Source organism: Panthera pardus, unplaced genomic scaffold, assembly GCF_024362965.1.
Source record: "Panthera pardus isolate Hobbes unplaced genomic scaffold, ASM2436296v1 HiC_scaffold_25, whole genome shotgun sequence".
NCBI classification, from domain to species: Eukaryota; Metazoa; Chordata; class Mammalia; order Carnivora; family Felidae; genus Panthera; species Panthera pardus.
Genome location: NW_026526821.1, coordinates 72,011,563 through 72,035,639, shown reverse-complemented (window position 1 = coordinate 72,035,639; position 24,077 = coordinate 72,011,563). Strand labels below are relative to the sequence as shown.

Below are 24,077 nucleotides of genomic sequence, written 5' to 3'. Positions count from 1 at the left end.
GTGTGAGATCTGAAGTCTAGAGGGATCTTTACTTAGTTATTCTAAACACTAACTAGGATAACTAAACACATATCTATCCTAAACACGTAACTATCCTAAACTAGTTATCCTAGTTTTTCAGAGGTTAAAATAAAATGTGTGTGGGTTGCCTACTCTACAGATGACTGTAAAAAAGACCTTATCCAATTTCCGAAGGACGCACCATGACAACTGGCAAGAACACAAACAGCAATTCACAGATGACCAGCTGCTTGTTCTCACCGATCTCCTCGTGTCACCATGCTATTATGCATAGAAGGGTGAGTCAGCAAAATTGAAATTAAAGAAGTCTGGCATCCCCAGGCAGATGTCATTGGTTTGGTGATTGGGAAGTAGGTGTTCCTAAGTTTTTTCCTTTTTCTGACATTCTTAGATGTCACTGTTTAGATTTAAAATATATATATGACTTTTGCTATCACCAGTGGAAGTAAGTTTCCAGAAAATTCTTCCTTGTTTCTCTGCTTCGGGTATTAAGCAGAGAATTGATGTGACTGCTTTTGGACCTTTATAAATGAGAAGGCTCAGTAGCCTGGGAATGGTTAGTTAAGAGAAATTGTGTTCTTACTTGCCTCCTGCGTGAGGCCTAGGCACTCTGGGTTGCCCCAAGGACCTTAGGTACTGTACAATTATGAGAACATTTCATCTATATTCTTAAGTTTTTTGTTTTTTGTTTTTTGTTTTCATCCTGAATTAAAGATGAGAACCTAGAAACCTTTCCACTGGGATAAGAAGAATAAAGAAAATCTCACTTCTTGCATGTTCTGTTCTCTAACTGAAATTTTTTTCCTCCCTGATACAGATGAGTAGTCCTCCCTTCAAGCTCTTTTCATCAAAAATTCCAGATCCTCAGGTACCATCTGTGGTGGCTCTCTGCAGGTTTTTCAACCCCGCCTCTGCTGAGCTCTCATCGGTTTGGTGGTTTCTGTGTTTAGTCTCATTAGTCTACGTTCCACAGGCTCTCAGCTGCCATTTGATTACCTAACTTGTCTGGAAGTATCTCCAGAATACTGAACACTTTTTCTTTGAGGCATCTGACAAAGCCACAGTGTCTCAGACTAGAAATAATTACCCAATATGATCATGGCATCCAAGAACAAACAGAGTCTAGGAAATCATTAAGAAACAATTTACTTGTAATGGAGAATACCTGTCTGTATTACAGGTCCTGTCATTTCACTCATCTCAAATTATTTTGAATTTTTTCCAAATGGCTGTTGGGTGTAGATGGTAGTAGGGCTACGGGCCATAAATCAAAGCCTGAGAGCCTTGGGTCTGGAGAGCCATGAAGAGGGAAGTAAAAGAGAGCCAAGTTTGGAGCCTAACCAAGGACCTGATGGATCACTCCACCAAGACACAGAAGTGAAGTCTTTGTCCATGTTCTTCCCACAGACTGGAGTTTTTGGTGCTGATAGAGCAGTTGCTGAAAAACTGGGGGTTTGGTGAATAAATTTTTGATTGATTGTTGTGCGTGTATACAATGTGTGATTTTGAAAATAAACAACAACAACAACAACAAAAACCCTGACTGATTGATTTTTACCTGTATTCTTTGCATATACTATTGGACCCTCTTTGAAAACTGTTATACATCACCTAATGGAAAACTGCTGTGTATGTGGAAATTTCGTAATTTTCTTTCTTTTTTGTTTTTTTTTCTTTTCTTTTTTTTTTTTTTGCCTGCAGAATCGTTGAGAGACTGAGTCTTTATATTTAATTGACTTGTTTAATAAATGTTATATAGATGTAAAAGACTGTATAAACTGTAGAGATAGCATTGGCAAGACTTTGTACAGATGCAACCTTTTACACAGCACCTGTGTGTAATTAATTTGTAAAGATTCACATGTAGCTCTTTACTATAGTAAATTTTGGCTTTTGTACCAATTGAATGCTATTTTTTGTGTTTTTAAATTATTTTCTCTATCTTTTCATGTTACAAAAGCTGAGGTATGGGGTTTTTGTTTGAGTTCACTTATCGTTAGAATGTCTGGATTTTTATGTAACTTTTTTGTGTGCATCCTTAAATGCAAACACCACATGTTTGCCTGTGACAAGTTTATAGAATGCAAGGTATCTTCTAGGTTAAAGTAATTCACAAGTTGGTGAATGTCATCTTGGAACACACCCTGTACAGTCTTCCTTAAAGGAACACTACAGTATATTTTTTAGTATCTACTTGCTGAATGACTCGATACAGACCTAAGCACAGCAGAGGTCCCGGTATAGTATTGAATTGTCAGCATACACAGGCCTAATCCCTGTATAGAGTAGTGCCAAACTGATGATTTCAATTGTGTAACTAGTTTAAAACCCAATAAATGGATTGTTTTTAACATCTGGCTTTTGTCTTCATTAAGAAGAGAAGACAGTTTTCTAGGCAGTGACTCTCATGGATTCCTTTTCCATCCATAGATCTGTATCCATAAATTCATGCCCTCTAACCAAAATGAATTACCTAAATGAATTACTGTACTAGACCTGTCTAGTACAGTAGCTAATAGCTACATATGGCTATTTACATATAAATAAAATTTCATTTCTTCAGCCTCTATGGCCACTTGTGGCTAGTAGTTTACCTTACTGAGTAGCACAGATTAATGTTTTTATCACAGAAAGTTCTGTTGGACAGCACTGGTCTGGTCTAGATCATTGATGATCTAGATGTGTCTAAGAATGTGTCTAAGAATCACATGGGGATTTTGTTAAAATGTGAATTTTAATTCATGCTGCTAGCTCATGATATTGATGCCTGGCCCTCACACTTTGAATGGTGAGGCCTTACATTATATTAACCACTTGAGATTTTTCTAAACAAGCTGCATGAAACTATGCCTTAGCAAGGTTCCTAAAGTAGGAACTTTATTATTTTTTTCAATATATGAAATTTATTGTCAAATTGGTTTCCATACAACACCCAGTGCTGATCCCAAAAGGTGCCCTCCTCAATACCCATCACCCACCCTGCCCTCCCTCCCACCCCCCATCAACCCTCAGTTTGTTCTCAGTTTTTAAGAGTCTCTCATGCTTTGGCTCTCTTCCACTTTAACCTCTTTTTTTTTTTTTTTTCCCTTTCCCTCCCCCATGGGTTTCTGTTAAGTTTCTCAGGATCCACATAAGAGTGAAAACATACGGTATCTGTCTTTCTCTGTATGGCTTATTTCACTTAGCATCACACTCTCCAGTTCCATCCACGTTGCTACAAAGGGCCATATTTCATTCTTTCTCATTGCCACGTAGTACTCCATTGTGTATATAAACCACAATTTCTTTATCCATTCATCAGTTGATGGACATTTAGGCTCTTTCCATAATTTGGCTATTGTTGAGAGTGCTACTATAAACATTGGGGTACAAGTGCCCCTGTGCATCAGTACTCCTGTATCCCTTGGGTAAATTCCTAGTAGTGCTATTGCTGGGTCATTGGGTAGGTCCATTTTTCATTTTTTGAGGAACCTACACACTGTTTTCCAGAGTGGCTGCACCAGTTTGCATTCCCACCAACAGTGCAAGAGGGTTCCCATTTCTCCACATCCTCTCCAGCATCTATAGTCTCCTGATTTGTTCATTTTGGCCACTCTGACTGGCGTGAGGTGATATCTGAGTGTGGTTTTGATTTGTATTTCCCTGATGAGGAGCGACGTTGAGCATCTTTTCATGTGCCTGTTGGCCATCTGGATGTCTTCTTTAGAGAAGTGTCTATTCATGTTTTCTGCCCATTTCTTCACTGGGTTATTTGTTTCTCCGGTGTGGAGTTTGGTGAGCTCTTTATAGATTTTGGATAGTAGCCCTTTGTCCGATATGTCATTTGCAAATATCTTTTCCCATTCCATTGGTTGCCTTTTAGTTTTGTTGGTTGTTTTCTTTGCTGTGCAGAAGCTTTTTATCTTCATAAGGTCCCAGTAATTCATTTTTGCTTTTAATTCCCTTGCTTTGGAGATGTGTCGAGTAAGAGATTGCTACGGCTGAGGTCAGAGAGGTCTTTTCCTGCTTTCTCCTCTAGGGTTTTGATGGTTTCCTGTCTCACATTCAGGTCCTTTATCCATTTTGAGTTTATTTTTGTGAATGGTGTGAGAAAGTGGTCTAGTTTCAACCTTCTGCATGTTGCTGTCCAGTTCTCCCAGCACCATTTGTTAAAGAGACTGTCTTTTTTCCATTGGATGTTCTTTCCTGCTTTGTCAAAGATGAGTTGGCCATACATTTGTGGGTCTAGTTCTGGGGTTTCTATTCTATTCCATTGGTCTGTGTGTCTGTTTTTGTGCCAATACCATGCTGTCTTGATGATTACAGCTTTGTAGTAGAGGCTAAAGTCTGGGATTGTGATGCCTCCTGCTTTGGTCTTCTTCAAAATTACTTGGGCTATTCAGGGCCTTTTGTGGTTCCATACGAATTTTAGGATTGCTTGTTCTAGTTTCGAGAAGAATGCTGCTGCAGTTTTGATTGGGATTGCATTGAATGTGTAGATAGCTTTGGGTAGTATTGACATTTTGACAATATTTATTCTTTCAATCCATGAGCAGGGAATGTCTTTCCATTTCTTTATATCTTCTTCAATTACCTTCATAAGCTTTCTATAGTGTTGAGCATACAGATCTTTTACATCTTTGGTTAGATTTATTCCTAGGTATTTTATGCTTCTTGGTGCAATTGTGAATGGGATCAGTTTCTTTATGTCTTTCTGTTGCTTCATTATTGGTGTATAAGAATGCAACTGATTTCTGTACATTGATTTTGTATCCTGAGACTTTGCTGAATTCATGTATCAGTTCTAGCAGACTTTTGGTGGAGTCTATCGGATTTTCCATATATAGTATCATGTCATCTGCAAAAAGTGAAAGCTTGACTTCATCTTTGCCAATTTTGATGCCTTTGATTTCCTTTTGTTGTCTGATTGCTGATGCTAGAACTTCCAACACTATGCTAAACAACAGTGGTGAGAGTGGACACCCCTGTCGTGTTCCTGATCTCAGGGAAAAGGCTCTCAGTTTTTCCCCATTGAGGATGATGTTAGCTGTGGGCTTTTCATAAATGGCTTTTATGATGTTTAAGTATGTTCCTTCTATCCCAACTTCCTGAAGGGTTTTTATTAAGAAAGGGTGCTGAATTTTGTCAAAAGCCTTTTCTGCATCGATTGACAGGATCATATGGTTCTTATCTTTTCTTTTATTAATGTGATGTATCACGTTGATTGATTTGCGAATGTTGAACCAGCCCTGCATCCCAGGAATGAATCCCACTTGATCATGGTGAATAATTCTTTTTATATGCTGTTGAATTCGATTTGCTAGTATCTTATTTGAGAATTTTTGCATTCATATTTATCAGGGATATTGGCCTGTAGTTCTCTTTTTTTACTGGGTCTCTGTCTGGTTTAGGAATCAAAGTAATACTGGCTTCATAGAATGAGTCTGGAAGTTTTCCTTCCCTTTCTATAAAGTAGGAACTTTAAAAAATAAAAGTTCTGGGCACCCACTGTGGCATCCTGAATCAGAATTTCTCTGGTTGGACACAGGCGTCAATATCTTTTAAAATCACCATAATGGGGGCACCTGGGTGGCTCAGTCGGTTAAGCGGCCGACTTCAGCTCAGGTCATGATCTCGCGGTCCGTGAGTTCGAGCCCCGCGTGGGGCTCTGTGCTGACAGCTCAGAGCCTGGAGCCTGTTTCAGATTCTGTGTCTCCCTCTCTCTGACCCTCCCCCATTCGTGCTCTGTCTCTCTGTCTCAAAAATAAATGTTAAAAAAAATAATTAAAAAAAAATAAAATCGCCATAATGTTTCAGTTGTGCATCAGAATTGAAAACCTCTTGTGAAGATTCTTATGGCCTGCCATAGACCTAAAAACAGGATTTTTTTTTAAAATTTTTTAACCTTCATTTATTTTTGAGAGAGAGACAGAGTGTGAGCAGGGGAGGAGCAGGGACAGAGGGAGACACAGAATCCGAAGCAGCCTCCAGGCCCCGAGCTGTCAGCGCAGAGCCGGTGGTGGGGCTCGAAGCCACCAGCCGTGAGATCATGACCCGAGCCAAAGTCGGACGCTCAACCGACTGAGCCACCCAGGCACCCCCAAAACAGGATTTTTTAATCTGAGTGTCCAACATTTGCCCCGTGTCATGATAAAAGGTATAGGTGTTGCTTATTACCTTGATACCCCAGTCTGGTTATACTGTGAATTATCTAATTCCTTACATTTTCTACCAGTGGCCTCAAGAATGAAAGGGATGGGGGAGACAAAAGGGCAGGTGGCTACTGTTTTTTTTTTTGGGGGGGGGCATTGTTGGTTTTTGAGAGACAGCACAAGTAGGGGAGGGGCAGAGAGAAAGGGAGACACAGAATCCCAAGCAGGCTCCAGGCTCCGGGTGGGTTAGCACAGAGCCCAATTTGGGGCTGGAGCCCACAAACCAGGAGATCATGATCTGAAACTGTTGTCTAAGGTAGTTCCTAAATGTATGGTGCACAGAGCAGGAACGGTGTTAAGGGAGGCAAAAGCAGACCAAAGTTGAGAAGTCAATGCGGTTTCGGAGTGGAAGAGAGTGAAGGTAGGTTTCTAGGTGGGGAAGGGGTTGAGTGGTGAAAAGTGAGGTTTTAATGGCTAATAATCTAGTTGTTTATGGATCCTTTGAAAAAGTCTGCGGGGCGCCTGGGTGGCTCAGTCGGTTGAGCCTCCGACTCTTAATTTTCAGGTCCAGTCATGATCCCGGGGTCATGGGATCCAGCGCCATATTGCGCTCAGAGTGGAGATACTCTCCCTCTTTGCGTCCGCTTGTGTGCACGCGCTCGCTGTCTCTCAACAAAAACAAAGACTTTGTAAATTGTGTTTCAAAATTTAAGAAAATTTACCCACCTAGTCTCTTAATGTGAAGGAATGAAAGTTTCGGTGAAAAAAATAATAGGATGAGAAAGCAGTTTTCAAATACTCTGCTACTTGGTATTGTCAAGCCCTTTATGTATGTATGTATGTATGTATGTATGTATGTATGTATGTATGTATATTTTTGAGAGAGAGCACGAGCAGGGCTGAGAGAGGAGACACAGAATCCAAAAAAGGCTCCAGGCTCTGAGCTGTCAGCAGAGATTGATGTGGGGGCTCAAACTCACCAACTGTGAGATCAACCTGACCTCCACCCAGGTCCCCCCTATGTGTTTTCTTAAAGTTTTTTGGGGGGATTTTGTGTGTGTTTACTTAGCCAAGCCCTTTAGATTGCAAAACTGTGATTAGTAGTGTGGCCAGAGAGGATTACTGAGGAATTTGGTTTTACTGAAAAATCAACTTTTTCTACATAGTCTTCATAGTTTTGTGCACAAAGACCATTGTCTTGTTACTATAATTGCTTTGAATATTTTTCCCCATTTTTGAACATCAAGGTTTTCAGTTTTCTTTACTACAAATTATATTGCAATGAATATTTTCATAACTTCATGCTTAAAACTTTTTTCAAGTATTTCCTCAGGATACATTGTAAGGAGTGCATTTTGATGTCAAAAATCTAGACATTGTAATTGCTGTGATATATTTTCCTTCACCTGCACATGTATCAGTTTGTATTGCCAATAATGGTACTAGAATGATGGTTTCCCTGCAAATGGATAGCCCATTCATACTTTAACATAGTCCTGTTAGTGCATTTGCAGATTTTCGGTTTTTTACTACTGAGCTTCTGTTCATTTGGCACTGTTGGCTGGTACATTTTATAGCCATAAGTCTAGTAGCTTTAGCCTTGCTGATGGTACTAATTAGTTCCTGATTTCCTCTTTAGAAGCCTTTACAACTTGGGAATTTTTTTTTTCAGTATAATTTCTCGCAAAGGTGTAATTGATGGCCGCATTCCAGCCCAAACCTATTATAATCTCCTTTTCTATGGCCAGATGCCTGGAAATCAGCTGGCAGTTATTTATTCAGTAGCTAATTTATATGGAGAGGACTATAACTTTGGTTAGAATTCTCACTCAAAATACTAACGGGTCTTTTTTTAATTGCTTATTTCTCTGGCCAAAGTTCATCATAGCTGACAACATAGAACTGCATTACAAGTGGTTGGGGAGTGGAGTAGAGTATTATGTGGGAATTAATTGGAAATTTCTGTGAAGTTATTTCTGAACAATTCTTAATAGCATAGTCAACTCTTGGACTGAATGTCTACTTCATAAATTATCCAGTTCTGTTGTTTTTCTCTTGATGAAATTTCAGGATACTGGGGAAGATGTTCACCTAAATCAAATTCTTTAGTACTTGTTAGTACCAAACGGTTTCTGTTTAAAAAGATAAACTGCTAGCCAAAATAGAGACTTCAGTAGCAGTATTCTAAGTTTACCTTGAACCAAGTTTTCTGGGTTTCTGGCACCAGGATGAAGGAAAGGGCATTCAAGTAGTGTTCTCTGTTTCTACATAGTACCCCCTGGGGTGAGAAAAGTAGTAAGTTTCTAATGACCCAGGTTGGGACACAAGGAGTAAGGGTTTATCTGGCTTTACTTTGTACCCAGAATGGCAAACATACTTCGGAATGCTGCTTATGGCTCAGACTAAAGTTAAACCCATTTTATGAGTTCATTATTTTGGACATGTTATGGACTTAAGAAAGGGGGGGGGGTGTAGAGAATACGGGGACAATCGGTTTCTGTGTTGCTTATTAAAATCAGCTGCACACGTAGCACCACTGCATTAAATAAGGTACACGATTTCTTGGCGTGGTTATTTCATTTGCAGGGGTGGTCTCTTCACTTGCGTTTGGTTTCCCAGTGGTTACTCCCCTTGCTGAGTTCCCTCAGTAAATTCCTTAATACTCTGAGGTAGCTGAGAGAACGGGGAAAAACTGCGTGGCTCTTTGCCATTAAGTGAAAGCTGGTTTGATTTTAAATTGTTATAACGACTTCATTTGCAAACTCCGTCTCAAAGTACCGAACTGGACGACAACGCCAGTTGAATGCAGGAGGCAGAGTGTTCGCTGCAGCGCCGACCAGAGCCAGGAGGCCGTCTCGGAAGCACCGGGCCGCGAGGAGAGCGCCGCCAGCCTCCCGGCCCACGCTCTGCACCGGCTCAGGCCATCGGGGCCCCCAACGTTCCCTGCCCCGGCCCAGCCCACGGGCCCCCGCTTCCTCCGCGCGCCAGCCCTCGCCCGCCTTGGAGCGCGGCTCCCTGCGCGGGCAGCGGCGCAGCGTGGGGGGCGGAGGGCGGGGCGGCCCCCGGACACGAGGGGGCCCGCGAGGCAGCGAGGGCGCGGGGGGCAGACGGGGGCCGCTGCCCGAGTGTCCGGCGGAGGGGGCGGCGCCCTCGGCGTCTCCGTGACTGCGCCTCCCGCGCCCCCGGCTCGGCGGCTCCCGGGATGCGCGGAGGCGGCGGCGGCGGCGATGGCGATGATGCCTGTAGCCCAGCCTGGTCTCGGGCGGCGGGCGGAGCTGGGGTCCGGGCTGCGAGATGGAGGAGGAGGGGGGCGGCGCTGCGGCCACCGGGCAGGTGAGAGGCCGCGGGCCCCGGAGGAGGACGACGCGCGGGGGCCGGGAGGGCCGGGCCCCGGGAAGACGGCGGGTTAGGGCGGCGCGAGGCTGCGCTGGTCCAGGCCCGGCCGCCGCGCACCTGCCCTCCTGGCGCGGCCTGCGGGGAAGCTATCTCGCCCCTGCCTAGCCTGCTCCCGGGCTCCGCCGGGTTGCGGAGCCCTTTCCCCACCGCCCATTCCTGGCCGGAGCCCTCCGCACCCCACCAGCCCTCTGCCCATTCTCTTACAAGCTTGCTGGCCTGAACTAGGCCCTCCTCACCACAACCTTCCCCACCCCAGGGAGCGCCTGCCCATCTCCAGTCCCTAGCTGGGGCCCACCTCCCTTCCCGGCAGCCTCCCAGCGCACCCCCAGACTGGGGGCTCTCCATAGCCTCCCCGTCTCCCTCATCCGCTGACCCTGCCCCAGCCTGTCAGCTGCTCAGGGCTTCAAGAGGTAGTTCACCTGGGGAGAAAGAGCGGGTCCTCCGAAATCAGATAAATCTGCCTTGAATCTAGTGACCTTGGGCAAGTCATCTAACTTCCCTGAGGTTTTCCTGATCTGTACAAATACAGTGGGTCTAATAATAGTACAGAACTTTGCTCTCTGTGAGAGACCGTGAAGATGCTGTCCTCGAAGAATTTAATGCATTATGACAAATTTATATGAGAAAAAAAAATGAATTGGAAGAATCCAGGCCAGGTGCTAACTTGTAAAAGCTCATACAAAATGCTTTCATACGTACTAAAGTATTAAGTTAGCACAGTAGATTATCAGAGACTCTTCACACAGCTTAATGAGAAATCATTGCTATGGTAAAAAAATTTTCGTTTAACCAGTCCTTGCTTCGGATCCCCCCTCCTTAGTTGTAACAAGATGCACACGGATGTGAATTCATTCTGTCCAACTGTGGCTAAAATGCCTGCGTAAGACCGGTGCTCTAACTTAAAATTTTTCTGATTTTCTGACTTTCATCATTTACTTATGGTCCCAGAAATAAAGTAGCTGGTATGCTTGCACTGAAAAGAACATTGGTAATTTTTAATATTTAGGAGTAACAAATTTCATTTACCCCCCTCCTCAAATCACTGAGTTTTATAGTGCTACCATAATAACTTCATTCCAAATTGTGATTCCAGCCTCCTCTTTCTTAAAAGTCACAGAAGTGGGCTTGCTTTTCCTTTGTTTCCTTTATTGCTCCTAAGGTTTCTCTGCAAAAACCTTTATTTCTGTTATGTTTTTCCTTTTCTTCCCAGCCTCACATTCCCTTCTTTTTTTTCCCCCCTAACTATCTGGGAATGATTTATAATTACTTTATACCAGAAGTGTAATTATCAACCTTGCCAAAGAGTTACACAGAAGTGTGTGTGTGTGTGTGTGTGTGTGTCCCTATTTTGGGCTCCAGGAACTTTGAGTCCAGAAGGGATTGTGATACCTACTTCATAGGTCTATACTGAGAGTGAAATAAAGTGTGATAGCTTATGTAGAGCTGCTGATGTGTATGATAATGACCCAAGAAGTGATAGCTGCTATGATTATCTTCTAGGCAGCCAACCTCCCTTGATTTCTTTCTTGTTATGTTGAGTTGAACATTGAGTTGAGCGTGGTGGTGACAAATGTCAGCTTAGGTTCAAATCCATGCCCTACCACTTTAAGGTGGGAGCACTGTCTCCAACTCAAGTTTCCTTATCTGTAAAACAGGGATATGTTATACTGTCTCAGGGTTGCTGTGAAGATTCGAGAAATTAATATCATGGAGCCTTGAAAACAGTGCCTGACATATCATAAGCACTTGATAAAGTTAACATACTAATAATGACACTGACAATTATATCCCTGACCTAGAATTTTCTTTTTTTAAAAAAACCTACTGATGGGGCGCCTGGGTGGCTCAGTCAGGTAAGCATCTGACTTCAGCTCAGGTCATGATCTCACAGTTCGTGGGTTCGAGCCCCGCATCGGGCCCTGTGCTGACAGCTCAGAGCCTGAAGCCTACTTAGGATTCTGTGTCTCCCTCTCTCTACCCCTCCCCCTCACACTCTGTCTCTCTCAAAAATGAATAAACGTTAAAAAAAATCTTTGAAAGAAAAACCTACTGAAAAATGTTAAATTGATTGAAAAAATTATAACTGTGCAGAAAGTGGACGTTGGTCCTCAACTACTCCAAATCTTTTTTTTTTTTTCCTCCTGCCTCTTATCCTTGACCAATATTGGTGCTTCATCATCCCATTTTCCCTTTGACAGTTCCCTTTCCAGATGTCTCCTAGCCTGTGATCTTCATAATTTCCATCACCCCTCTTCTTCGTTTTTAACCACTCACTCGGTATTTCTCTGGACATGAGTTCCAAATGCTTTCATTCCAAATTCCTGCTTCCCTCTTCGCTCCTGTTTGCTCCCCTACCTCCAAAGAGGAAACCCTTCTGGGCATCTCTCTGCCTTTCTGCCTCCTCAAGTTGAGTTTTCTACTTCTCTTTTCATCAGCTAACTCCAGTCGTCCAATTAACAATGCAAAAACAAGTAGCAAAAGGTTGTCTTTTTCTTACCTCATAGCTGTCAAAAAGGATTCAGAAACAGGCACCCGGTCTGTAAGTGAAAACAATAAAGCCATCCATTATTATGTTTTAATTCTAATCATCAAGAAACAAGTGGTTGGGATTTATATTTTTGTCTCATGGAAGTTTTATAAGGAAAGTATAAGAAAGCTGGTTTCCCTTGCCAGTGAAGAAATTCATCATATTGTCATGGTCTGTACTATTTGACCATTGAGAAGAAAAAAGAGGCCATCTTCTTCCTTCGTGAAGGACATTTGTTAGGTAGATGGATCTCCTCAGGACTGAAATTTGTCTCATACTCACTGGCACAGCCATACCTACTACTGAATGCTGAGACATTTCTGTATCAGGAGGTTCATAGCTGCTGCTTGGAGCCCCAAGTAATCCTTCATGGACCAGTCCCCTCTTCCTCTGTGCCCCATGATCCATGAACCAAAGGGTTAATCCCAGGCACAGCTAGAGGCCTCTGGAACCCAGTTGGAGCTCATGGTTAAATATTTGGAACATAACGCCAGGACGACCCCAGTGCCATTGCTTATCCCTAAATGCTGGATTAAAGCAAATACCTTTGAGTTGTCAAGAGCATTGCGCCAGTCTCCAAGGAACAACTTCAGCTGTCCCGCTGGAAGCGTCTTTCATAGCAGAGTGGGCACCAGGCCACACAGGGCTTTGAGATTTGGAACAACGGAAGATTTCTGTGAGTGTACTTTAAATCTCATTGCAAAACAAAGTCGAAAATAAAAAGCAAGAAGAAAAAGAAGTTTTCTTATAAAGCAGAAGCTGGGTCTTGCTCATCTTTCTACCCACAGCACCTAGCATAAAGCTGGCATACAGTCTGCACATGATAAATGTAAACTGAGTAAATGAAGGCATGAATGGGCATGTGCCTCCTGTTTGATCATGACGATATTGCTGTTGGAATAACAATTCACCTTTGTATAGAAGGTTAGAGTTTACAAAAGGGTGCTTTGTACCTTTTAAATCTCAAATACAATGCTTTCATTTTCCCCTCTCAAATGTAGTCCTACACAAAGTTTTTTTCCAGTGAAAGGGAGGGAGATGGCCAAGAAATTACCAGCAGGGAGAAAAAATTATAAACAATGGAAAATAAAGCGTGTTCCTAGGGAAAGAAATAGTACTTGTTAGTGATTTGTGGGAGTTCTATAAGGGGCCACAATATACTTCAGCAATGCCATCTGACTTGTAATCTAAACACATGCTGTGAGACCTACTCCCATAATCTCACCCTGTCTGCCCCTCCATCCCTGCCCTGCTCCTGACCCCCAGCAAACTCCTCACCATCACTCCCTACAGCTGCTCTCAGCCTCCACCCCAGGTTGGGATTAGCTTCCCCTTCTCTGACTTCCACAGCACCTGCTGTCATCTAATTGACCACATTAGGCTGTAAGTACATAGTGATCTCTTTGGTGGAGAGGTTACGTCCTTGGGTCTCCAGTGTCTGGCACCAGAGTGTTTTTAAAAGTAACATTTGCATACCCTTCAATCAGAAACTCAAGGGATGGGGCCCAGGAATCTGCTTTTTTTTTTTTTTTTTTTTAAGTCCCCAGGTGATGCTTAAACTATTTCAAAAACCACTGTGCCATGAAACCTGACATTAGCCCAAGGAATATATTTTGAGGTGTTTGTGTCTTTTCTGTGTTGGACTTTGAGCAGAGAAATGTTTTTTTGTATGCATCAGTCAGAGCTAAAACAAATTTTAGTACTCTTGTAAAAAATCATGCGATCGCTCTACTCCATTAATTTCTTTCTGTTTCTGGGTGTGCATTTTTGTGTGCAGGGTTTTCTGCTCTGGGCCTCTTTTGCCCCATACCGCTCGCCTGTGAGTTGAGGCCCTGACTCCCTTCCCACAGAAGGGAGAGTCCCTTCTCTCTGAAGATGAACTCCACGGACCACCTTCAGGACGCTCCCAACACCACCTTGCTCCACGTGCGTCACTCCCATGGAGGAAACAGCACCACACTACAGGAGGGCCTCCAGGACCTCATCCACACCGCCACCTTGGTAACCTGCACTTTTCTACTCGCAGTCATCTTCTGCCTGGGCTCTTATGGCAACTTCATTGTCTTCTTGTCCTTCTTTGACCCAGCTTTCAGGAAATTCAGAACCAACTTTGATTTCATGATCCTGAACCTGTCCTTCTGTGACCTCTTCATCTGTGGAGTGACAGCCCCCATGTTCACCTTTGTGTTGTTCTTCAGCTCAGCCAGTAGTATCCCAGATGCTTTCTGCTTCACCTTCCATCTCACCAGTTCAGGCTTCATAATCATGTCCCTCAAGACCGTGGCAGTGATTGCCCTGCACCGGCTCCGCATGGTGTTGGGGAAGCAGCCCAATCGCACAGCCTCCTTTCCCTGCACCCTGCTCCTCACTCTGCTTCTCTGGGCCACCAGTTTCACTCTTGCCACCTTGGGCACCCTGAAAACCAGCAAGTCCCACCTCTGCCTTCCCATGTCCAGTCTGATGGCCGGAGAAGGGAGAGCCATTTTGTCTCTGTATGTGATCGACTTCACCTGTTGTGTCGCTGTGGTATCTGTCTCTTATATCATGATTGCTCAGACGCTGCGGAAAAATGCCCAAGTCAGAAAGTGCCCCCCTGTGATCACAGTAGATGCTTCCAGACCACAGCCTTTCATGGGGGCCCCTGGAAAGGGGGGTGGAGATCCCATCCAGTGCACCGTGCCGGCTCTCTACAGGAACCAGAATTACAACAAACTGCAGCACGTTCAGACCCATGGATACACCAAGAGTCTTAACCAGATGCCAACTCCGGGGGCCAGCCGGCTCCAGCTGGTCTCTGCTGTCAATCTCTCCACGGCTAAGGATTCCAAAGCGGTGGTCACCTGTGTGATTATAGTGCTCTCCGTCCTTGTGTGCTGTCTTCCACTGGGGATTTCCTTAGTGCAGGTGGTCCTTTCCAGCAATGGGAGCTTCATCCTTTACCAGTTTGAACTCTTTGGATTTACCCTTATATTTTTCAAATCAGGATTAAACCCTTTTATATATTCTCGGAACAGCTCAGGGCTGAGGAGGAAAGTGCTCTGGTGCCTCCAGTATGTGGGCCTGGGTTTTTTCTGCTGCAAACAGAAGACTCGACTTCGAGCCATGGGAAAGGGGAACCTGGAAATCAACAGAAACAAATCCTCCCATCATGAAACAAACTCTGCCTACATGTTGTCTCCAAAGCCCCAGAAGAAATTTGTGGACCAGGCTTGTGGCCCAAGTCATTCGAAGGAAAGTGTGGTCAGTCCCAAGATCTCTGCTGGACACCAGCACTACGGTCAGAGCAGCTCCACCCCCATCAACACTCGGATTGAACCCTACTACAGCATTTACAACAGCAGCCCCTCCCAGGAGGAGAGCAGTCCGCATAACTTGCAGCCAGTAAACTCTTTTGGATTTGCTAGTTCATATATTGCCATGCACTATCACACCACTAATGACTTAATGCAAGAATATGACAGCACGTCGGCCAAGCAGATTCCAGTGCCCTCTGTTTAGGCTCGTGGAGGCTGGAGACTCTTGCAGAAACTGTTTTTGTTTCTGATACTATTTGATTTTTTCCCCCATTTCTGTGAGACCCGTGGTAGATGAAAACTTCAAGATCCAGCAGAACAGTTGGCAGTTCTGATTTTCTTCTGTCTGAAGTATCAGCATCTATTGATTTGCTTTGTGGTTTCTTGACCTTTTAAGATTTGATGTAAAAATTTATTATTTAAATTTTTTACCCTGACCTGCGCTCCAATCTTTTGTACTAAACGTTTAAATAGATGCCAGGAATGATCACGCTAATGTATTGAAGGAGAATGGACTGATTACGATCATTTGAGTCAGTGTTCGGGGCCTTCAAAGTATACCTGAGTTGGATTTTTTTTAAACAATATGAAGGTATGATCTTCACTGAGGCGAATTTTTTATTAATTGTACTGTAAATTTTGATTCTGTAATGTGTTGAAATGGGGAGCAATACACTTTTCTGGTAGCAGGCTTATTTGAATAAATAATACATTGTCAAAGCAGAAAATCAGAAATATATTATCTATAATTACCTTTACCCAAGACACACAGGCATTAAGTACTTTCCTTTCATAAGACAGTCAGCCAAGAATACAGTATTATGATTATTACCATTTCTTATTATAGACATTATTATTTTGTGTGAGTTGATTAGCTATAAAGCTTTTTAAAAAGAAATCTGTTTTTGCTTGCTGAAAACGCCTTATTCTATTTTGGCATGATCTTACCCGAGAGCCCTTGGTGAAGAGGACCGACCTGTAGTGGAGGAATGTAATTTCTGGGTGCATGGACACTAACGGTGGTCATCTCAATCAGGGTGTGGTGATGTGGGAAGCAATCTGAACTGCCATTGTGTGTTAGAAGATCTTTATCATTGCTTAAGAAGCTGTAAGAATGACAATGGGAGTATTTCGTTTGACTCGTTTCTTCTCTGTAAGGATGGTTTGTTAACAACCTAACAGAGTATCCCAGGTTTGGAAATCTTTTTTTTTTTTTTTTGTCCTTGTTTATGTATCACTATGGTAGAAAAATTCTTAAGACAATCTGTTTTCAAACTAATCGTGTTATTTCTCTCCCATTAATCTTGGACATGGGCAGTAAAGGAAAACTAGATGAAGTATTTCTATACCTTATGCTAATTTTATTACATACCCTGTGATTCCTAGCATAACAACTGTAAATTCATATTTTTATGTAAAAACATTTTCATTATAGAGTTAGCATTTGAACTCGCTGCAGTTTTGGAACTATAGCTGCCAAACTCCAGACGAGCATCAAGATCCAAAACCTATCTTTAGAGGAAAATTGTTATAGTCAAGAACTGTTATTGCAGATTGGAAGGAACTTTGTTGTTTTGAAAGGTATCCAGTTTATAGCTCCCTCTCCAGGCCTTTCCCAAATACAAGATTCCTTGGGGAAGGGGGGTTGGGACATAGAACAGATGCTCATCTGGAACTCTGTGCAGCCTTGTCCAACACCTCTCGCCTTCCAGCACCCACCAGCCATTCTATTTCTGAGATCTGAGTATGAGATATGGGTTTTACTTTGTTTTTAAATACGCCTTTTAGAACTTTGTCCTTCCCTTCCTTCTCTCCCTTTCTTCCTTTATTTTTGTTATTAGATTTTATAACAGAAGAGAAAATCTCTACTCTGTCACATTTTTTCTTGTTTGTAATTGAATGCTATTTTTGAAAATCACTATAACCTATTTCAGTTATGCTTTTATATGTTTAATACAACACTGTTTTCATTTATTAATATTCCCACAAGATTAAGTAATATACTAACCAGGTAATATATTACCCTTTTTAAAAAGCACTAAGAAATCCAATATCCTTTCCCAAGGTCATTTGAAGAATTGTGGAAAATTAGGAATGAGACTTTTGTCTTAATTTAGAACTGGGTATTTATTCCAATAAGCCAAACAGCTTTATAATTAATAACATTAATCAAGAAGACACTTCTTGATTAAGACTTTTTAAGGTATGTATCTCTTTTTTGGCTAGGCATTTCCAGTGTGATTCAATAAAAGATTTTTTAAAAGTAATTTCTACTTGTAAAATTTAAAATGTCAGGTTTTCTTGTGTGACCTTTGAGTTTGAGATGACCCATCTTTGGGAAGTAAAAGTTATAATAATATAAAGAAAAATAAGCATGTGCATATGAGGTGTTCTTTCTCTGTATGCTCATCAAGAAATTATTGATTTAACTTGCATGAAATACATGTTGGGCTAGATTCTTAGCCTTCTCCACATGTATCTCTGTATCTATGTGGAGATACAGAGATAGATAAAACTTATCTCTTCACAAGTTACATATATATCTATTTATAAAAATAGATATATATATAACTTCTCTATAAGGGCTAACCTGAGAACTAAAAATAATGAGAACTCAGTTGAATGTGACTAATTATTAGCAGGGTATATTAATTAGTTCTCTTGATGCTTTACTGTGATGCAAAGTATGTGATGTATTTCAAACATTTTATAACTGTTCTGATGTTAACCTTTAGGCCAGATTTGTATTTCTGATGCTTTTAATGTTCTTTTAAAAAAATAATGTTTGGAAAATAAAAGTATTGAAAATCCTAACATTTCTGAACATCAGATTGTAGTACTATGACTTTCCTGTCCAATCATTTGAAAACTATCAGAGAAAAGTAGTGATGATTATTGCACAATGGATAACAATGTGTTAACCCTCAGCATTCTCTTCCTTAAGAGATGAAATACTTGTGGGTTTTTGTTTTTGTTTTTTTTAAGTCAGCTCTATGCCCAACCTTGGGCTGGAACCCCTACATGATCAAGAGTCAAGATCAATAGTCGCATGCTCCCCTGACTGAGCTAGCCAGGCATCCTGAGTCCTCAGGATCTCTTTAATGGTTCCAGATAGTTCTCTGGCTCATGGTCAGTGCTGCATCTGTCAGGCAATGTTGACAGTCTCATCAAAAGTGGTATTTCCCCTGTACTTAATGTTTTTCTGCCTCTTTCTATCTCTTAGCAATTTCTTGAGGGCTTTGATAATCAGGGCAGAAGCAGAAGGTACCACTTCAATTTGGGCCTGTATGGTGTTGTTGTTGTTGTTGTTTTTTTGTTTGTTTGTTTTTTTATGGGAAGATCATGATTCCCAGGCATCCCTTGAAGTAGGTAGGTCACTTTAGGGGTGACTTTTACCCACTCAAAAATTTGTCTCGTCTCACATTAGCAGTGAAGATTCAGGCATCACCCCGAATCGTTATTTTTTTTACTCATAAGTTTAAGGCATAGGGCCTGTCTGTTCTGAATGGTCAGTTTCACTGTAATCTTCAGACCCTTCCAATCACTCGTTCCCTTGATGATGTCAGCACCAACCATTTTTGGAGACAGACCCAGGGAGCCTGTCTTCTGGGCCAGGGCAGACGTGGCAACAACTTCCCCACAAGGTATATGACTTGGTCTTGTTGGGGTCGAACTTAGGTGGCATGGTGAAGGTGGCTGGTGTTAGGTGAACCCAGATTCAGGATGACCTAAGACAGCTGCACCTTTGCCTCCTTCCAGCTGAAAGCCAAAAGCAAAAGTGCATTTCTTAGAATTGGTGGTATATATGGTGTGTATAAGCTAAAGGAAAACACAGTTATGGTCCCTTGATAAACAATTGAAGGACCCTTCTTTGAAACTAATATTGTGAGTAGTTTCTTGGTTAGCAACTCTACATCCAGGAGCAAAGCCCTCACAAGATCCCAGGTGATAATTCTTTTCTGAAGTGGGGAGGCAGCAGAAACGGAAGGGCACTGACAAAGAAATAGCAGCATGAAGTCTTGCAGAGTTAAGGCCCAGAACCCTTCTTAAACAGTTCAGTTTTGGGGTCCTAAAAATGAGCATCTGTAAACCTGTTCCCAGTTTCATTTTCTTTCTTTTTTTTTTTTTTTTAAGTTTTATTTGTTTATTTAGAGAAAGAGTGAGCATGAGCAGGGGAGGAGCAGAGAGAGGGAGAGAGAGAGAGAATCCCATGCAAGAGAATCCGTGCTGACAGCACGGAGCGTGATGCAGGGCTCGAACTCACAAACAGTGAAATCATGACCTGAGCTGAAATCCAGAGTTGGACACTTCACCAAATGAGCCACCCAGGTGCCCCTCTATATTTTTCATTTTCAAGTTAGTCACACCTCATTTCGAAGATCATTACTTGAGGCAACAAGTAACACTTCTTGGGTGCTGGCAGTCTTGGGTTCCTCTCCAGATCTGACTTGTTATTATAGCTCATTCTTAAGTAATAGTCTGTAATCTGGCCAGGCCAGGTTACAGAGTCTCCCCTTTCAAGGCCACCCTCTTCATTCACAGTTCAGGGGTAGCATACATGACTCCCAGGGAGACATGCGTTTTCTCTCATATCCACTAAAAGCAGTTGTTTTTCTTTTCCATTAATGAAAGAAGCCAATGGTCCCTACAGAGACACTTGCTCCACTGCCCTCCTACTGGAGTTGAAGGAAGGCCAAGAGTTAGTGAAGATTCCAGGCCTATGGAATTGTAAGAGTGGCAGGCAGGCTGCCCGGAAAAGGCTCACCTCCCATCAGAGATCCAGGCTTTAGAGAGGCCAGGCCTGGACTGAGCTTACAACCCAAAACAGCAAGCCCCACCAGAACGTGGTGTAGAGAGGACTCTACTGAGGCAGGTATCTGCAGGATGAGCTTTGGTGGGCTCGTTCCAGCCATACTGGCCCAAATATGATGAGATGCAGGATATCCCAAGTCACCTGTAGGAACGAAAATGATGGCCACTGAAGCCAGATGGGGTAATCTTTGAGAAGATGGAGAAGGGAAAGGAGGAGCAGAAAGATAGGGAAATAGCCCCATATTTCCTTCCCTGCCTCTAAAGATGGATCTGTAAACTGAGAAGCAGGTGCTGGCATAATTATGATGATTTCCCATCTTCTGGCTTTCAATATCATTTAAATGCTAATGACACTCAATTTTATATCTCTAGTCCTAACCTCTCCCTGAGCTGCATGCTGGTCTATCCAATTGCCTATTCAACATCTCCACTTGGATGTCTAATAGGCATCTCAAATTTTAACATGTGCAAAACTGAACTCTCAGTTCACACCTCCTCCTCACCAAACTTGTGTCTCCTGCTGTTTTATTATCTCAGTAAATGGCATGGCATTTCCCCAATCGCACAGCTCTATTTGTTGTCCTTGACTCTCTCTTACATCACATCCAATCCATTGACAAATCCTGAACTATCTTGAAAATAAACTCTGATTCCAACTACTTCTTACCTCCTCATTCCCATCTCCTCTAGCCCATGTCTCCATCATTTCTCACCAGCCTCAGGACCATTTCCCAGCTTCGAGGCTCTCTCTTCTACAGTCTCCCCTTTATTTGTGACTAGGACACTTCTAAGATAAGCTATGTTTGCCACTCTCCTGATTAAAACCTTCCAGTGCCTTTCCGTCCCACGTAGAAGTCCTTGCCATGACCTATATGGCCCTGATGATCTGGCTCTTGGTTTTCTCTCTGTCACCATTTCCTTTGACTTATACCCTGCCTAATGTGCTTGGGCTACAACAGGCTTTCTGGATCTTTCTCACATGCCTCAATTTTGTTCTCATGTCAGGGCATTAATTTCCCTAGAAACGTTCCAGCCTGGAACCACCCTCCCCAATGGCCTTTCCCAGTTGTCATATTCAATACAGTTCTCACCCCATCACGGTCTATCCCTCTGCCCTATCTTACTCTTTTCATGATTCTTATCATTACTGTATTAGTCTGCTTGGGCTGCCATAACAAAATACTGCAGCCTGGGTGGCTTAAATAACAGAAATTTATTTTCTCACAGTTCTGGATGGAGGCTAGAAGTCCAAGGTGAACTAACAGCATTAGTTTCTGTGAGGCGTCTTTTCCTGGCTTCTCGTTGTGTCCTCACATGACCTCCTTTTTGTGCATACATGAGAAGAGAGGGGGTGGGGGAGAGGAGAAGGGAGAGAGTTGCAGATGGGGGGCTCTCAAGGTGTCTCCTCCTCTTGTGTGTACACCATTCCTATCAGATGAGGGCTCCACTCTTATGACCTCATTTTACCTTAATTACCTCCTTAAAAGCCTTATCTCCAATTAGAGCCACAATGAGGGTTAGAGCTTCAAACATGAATTTGAGGGGGAGGTGCAAAATTCAGTCCATACAGTTATGTATAATTGTTTGCTGGCCTTTCCCCCTCTAGACTAAAGCTCTGATATGATAGGGTGGAAGTTTTGTCTCTTTCGTTCAGTACCACATGCTAGTACCTATCAGTCCTTGGCCCTGATGAGCTTTCAGTGCATCACTGAAGAAATGAATGAATCAAATAATAAATGATTGAAAGGCTGAAGCCTGGAAGTGATATCAACCCAAATCTCTCTCTGACTGGCTTAGTTTCCCCATGTTTGTTGTTATTTTTGTATCTGTCTCTACATTCCCAGGATGATTATCAGCAGGACTCTAATGAAAGGGGGACATGGGTCTTGATTTAGGACTACAAGACCTTATTTCTGATAGTTTTCTCAGGCAACCAGCTCCAAGGGCATCTTTTCCCAGGGGACCACCCCGGCTGCCCATGAGCTGCCAGACAACCTGCCTTCATTCTCATGGGAATTCTTGGGCCCATTATGCAACCCAAGGACACTGAAGATGAAAGGAAACTCTTCAGCAACCACAGAGAAGTTAAAGGAGAAAAGAAGTAATTCATTCTTGGAGGGATAGAAGGGAGACTACCAATCACTTTAAAGTATAGAACATTTGGAAAAAAGGTCCAGATTTAGTGAAACTCTGTTTTCCATAAGACATAGTTAACAGGCAGTGTCTCGGTCCAATGCCTTGGAGAATAATTTCACCAAAGTAGAAATATCACTTCATCGCTTATGGACAAATAGTGAATCTTCCCTCCTCTACTCCAATAAACAGATAATTCTGCTTCTTTATAAATGCGCTTAGCTGGTGCCAAGATAAGTTCAATGTGTTTCTCTATGTGCCATATATGTGAATGTTGGCCCTTTTGACACTTTCTGGAACCTCCAGCTGCTTGCAGCATGCTGATGAGTGGGAAATCTTTCGTCTGACTCCCAGTGTGGGAATCTTGATTTTCATGCAAAGCCCAAGGTTTTGCAAAATGCAGCTTGTTCAGATGCCAGGGAGACCTTAAGAAGTGGAACAACTTACAAAGAGTGCTTTTATGCCTGTCTTCTGGGGCTGAGGCACTAGGATGAGTTTCATAACCTGGGGAAATGCTGAAGGTTCAACACATTTCCTGCCTGACATTAGCAAGAGTTATGAAAGCTTGCTCATTTGTTTGGCTTTAGCAACAAAATATAAGAAACGTGGGAACTGATTTCATTAATATTACACTGAGGAAAGATATGGCTGGGCACTGTGTTCTTCACAGAGAATCATAATATTAGACACTTTCTTTGAGGAATTAAGAGTACCTCAGAACTGGAATATTTTCCATTCATGGAGTTGGAGGTGGAAATTCGATCCTTTTCTTGACCTGAGAGAGATCAGGGGCTTTGCTTCAATCACTGCCCCCAAATGGGGGAAACAGAACAGAGACACAGACACTGTCTTCTTGTGAGGGAGAAGCAAGGAAAAAAAAAATCCGTTAAATTTTGTGGTGCAGAATTTGAGTAAGAAAGAATACAAATGGGACAAGTCATTAATTAATTCTCCCTTTTCGTTCCCAACTATTATAAAATTGAGGAAAATACTGTTGTTCTCAAAGCATCAAACACTCAAAAATAACATGTAGGAAACTCCTCAGAATTGTAGTTGGGGAAGCTTTCATGAGGTGTGGTAAGAGAGGATGAGGGTTCATTCACTCATTCATTCAGCAAATATTGAGTGTCATTGTTAGGCAAGGTCTGAGTAGAAAGGTCTGAGAAAGAACATAAGATAAATTCTTTACCAATAAGTAAAAGATGAAGGAATTTTTTATCATTTACATAAAAATACAATCTGGTTCTAGATAAATTGCCCGTGCAGTTGTTTACCACCATCAAATGCTTATCGGAGAAGGGAAAGTTTGATGGCATTTAACCAAGACAGAATTCCCAAGGTGACATTTTAATCTTGCTAGTGAGTTTTCATTTGCCAGATTGTGGGTTGTGTTATTTTTAAGAGAAGTTAGTGGTGTTCCATGATAAAAATATACTGTAGGGGCACCTGGGTGGCTCAGTCAGTTGAGTGTCCAACTTTGGCTCAGGTCATGATCTCACAGTTCGTGGGTTTGTGCCCTGCATCGGGCTCTGCGCTGACAGCTCAGAGCCTAGAGCCTGCTTCAGATTCTGAGTCTCCCTCTCTCTCTGTCCCTCCCCCTCTCGTGCTCTCTCTCAAAAATAAACTTAAAATAAAATAAAAATAAAATACACTGTATGGGGGAAAATAAGTATCATACATTTACAAGACAAGGTCAGTCATTTCAGTCAGCATTTTGCTGAGCCCTTTGATGTGTTCCTTCAGGTGGAAGGTGATGGCACAGAG

General features: G+C 42.4%; 2 protein-coding genes and 1 non-coding gene across 4 annotated transcripts in view; 2 read left to right on the top strand and 1 right to left on the bottom strand.

Moving 5' to 3' along the window:
* Positions 1-2,372, top strand: part of PSME4 (proteasome activator subunit 4) — a 98,846-nt gene extending 96,474 nt beyond the window's left edge. For both annotated transcript variants that reach the window (XM_019421276.2, XM_053890690.1), the window contains exons 46-47: positions 161-299; positions 839-2,372. In XM_019421276.2, coding sequence (XP_019276821.2) covers positions 161-295 — 135 coding nt within the window. In that variant the 3' untranslated portion in view covers positions 296-299; positions 839-2,372. The remainder of the gene's footprint in view (positions 1-160; positions 300-838) is intronic.
* A 7,005-nt stretch (positions 2,373-9,377) lies between these two features.
* GPR75 (G protein-coupled receptor 75) lies at positions 9,378-18,182 on the top strand. Its single transcript, XM_019420277.2, has 2 exons — positions 9,378-9,485; positions 13,853-18,182. Exon 2 carries the CDS (start codon positions 13,951-13,953, stop codon positions 15,571-15,573), a length of 1,623 nt encoding a protein of 540 aa, XP_019275822.1. The 5' UTR covers positions 9,378-9,485; positions 13,853-13,950; the 3' UTR covers positions 15,574-18,182.
* Positions 18,183-18,700: 518 nt separating this feature from the next.
* On the bottom strand, positions 18,701-18,855 carry LOC128773594 (U12 minor spliceosomal RNA). Its single transcript, XR_008417950.1, has one exon. It is a non-coding gene; the product is annotated as a U12 minor spliceosomal RNA (small nuclear RNA).
* Between the last annotated feature and the right edge of the window lie 5,222 nt (positions 18,856-24,077).

Coding starts and splice junctions, on each gene's coding strand:
- GPR75 (XM_019420277.2), top strand. CDS start 13,951: ATGAACTCCACGGACCACCTTCAGGACGCTCCCAACACCACCTTGCTC.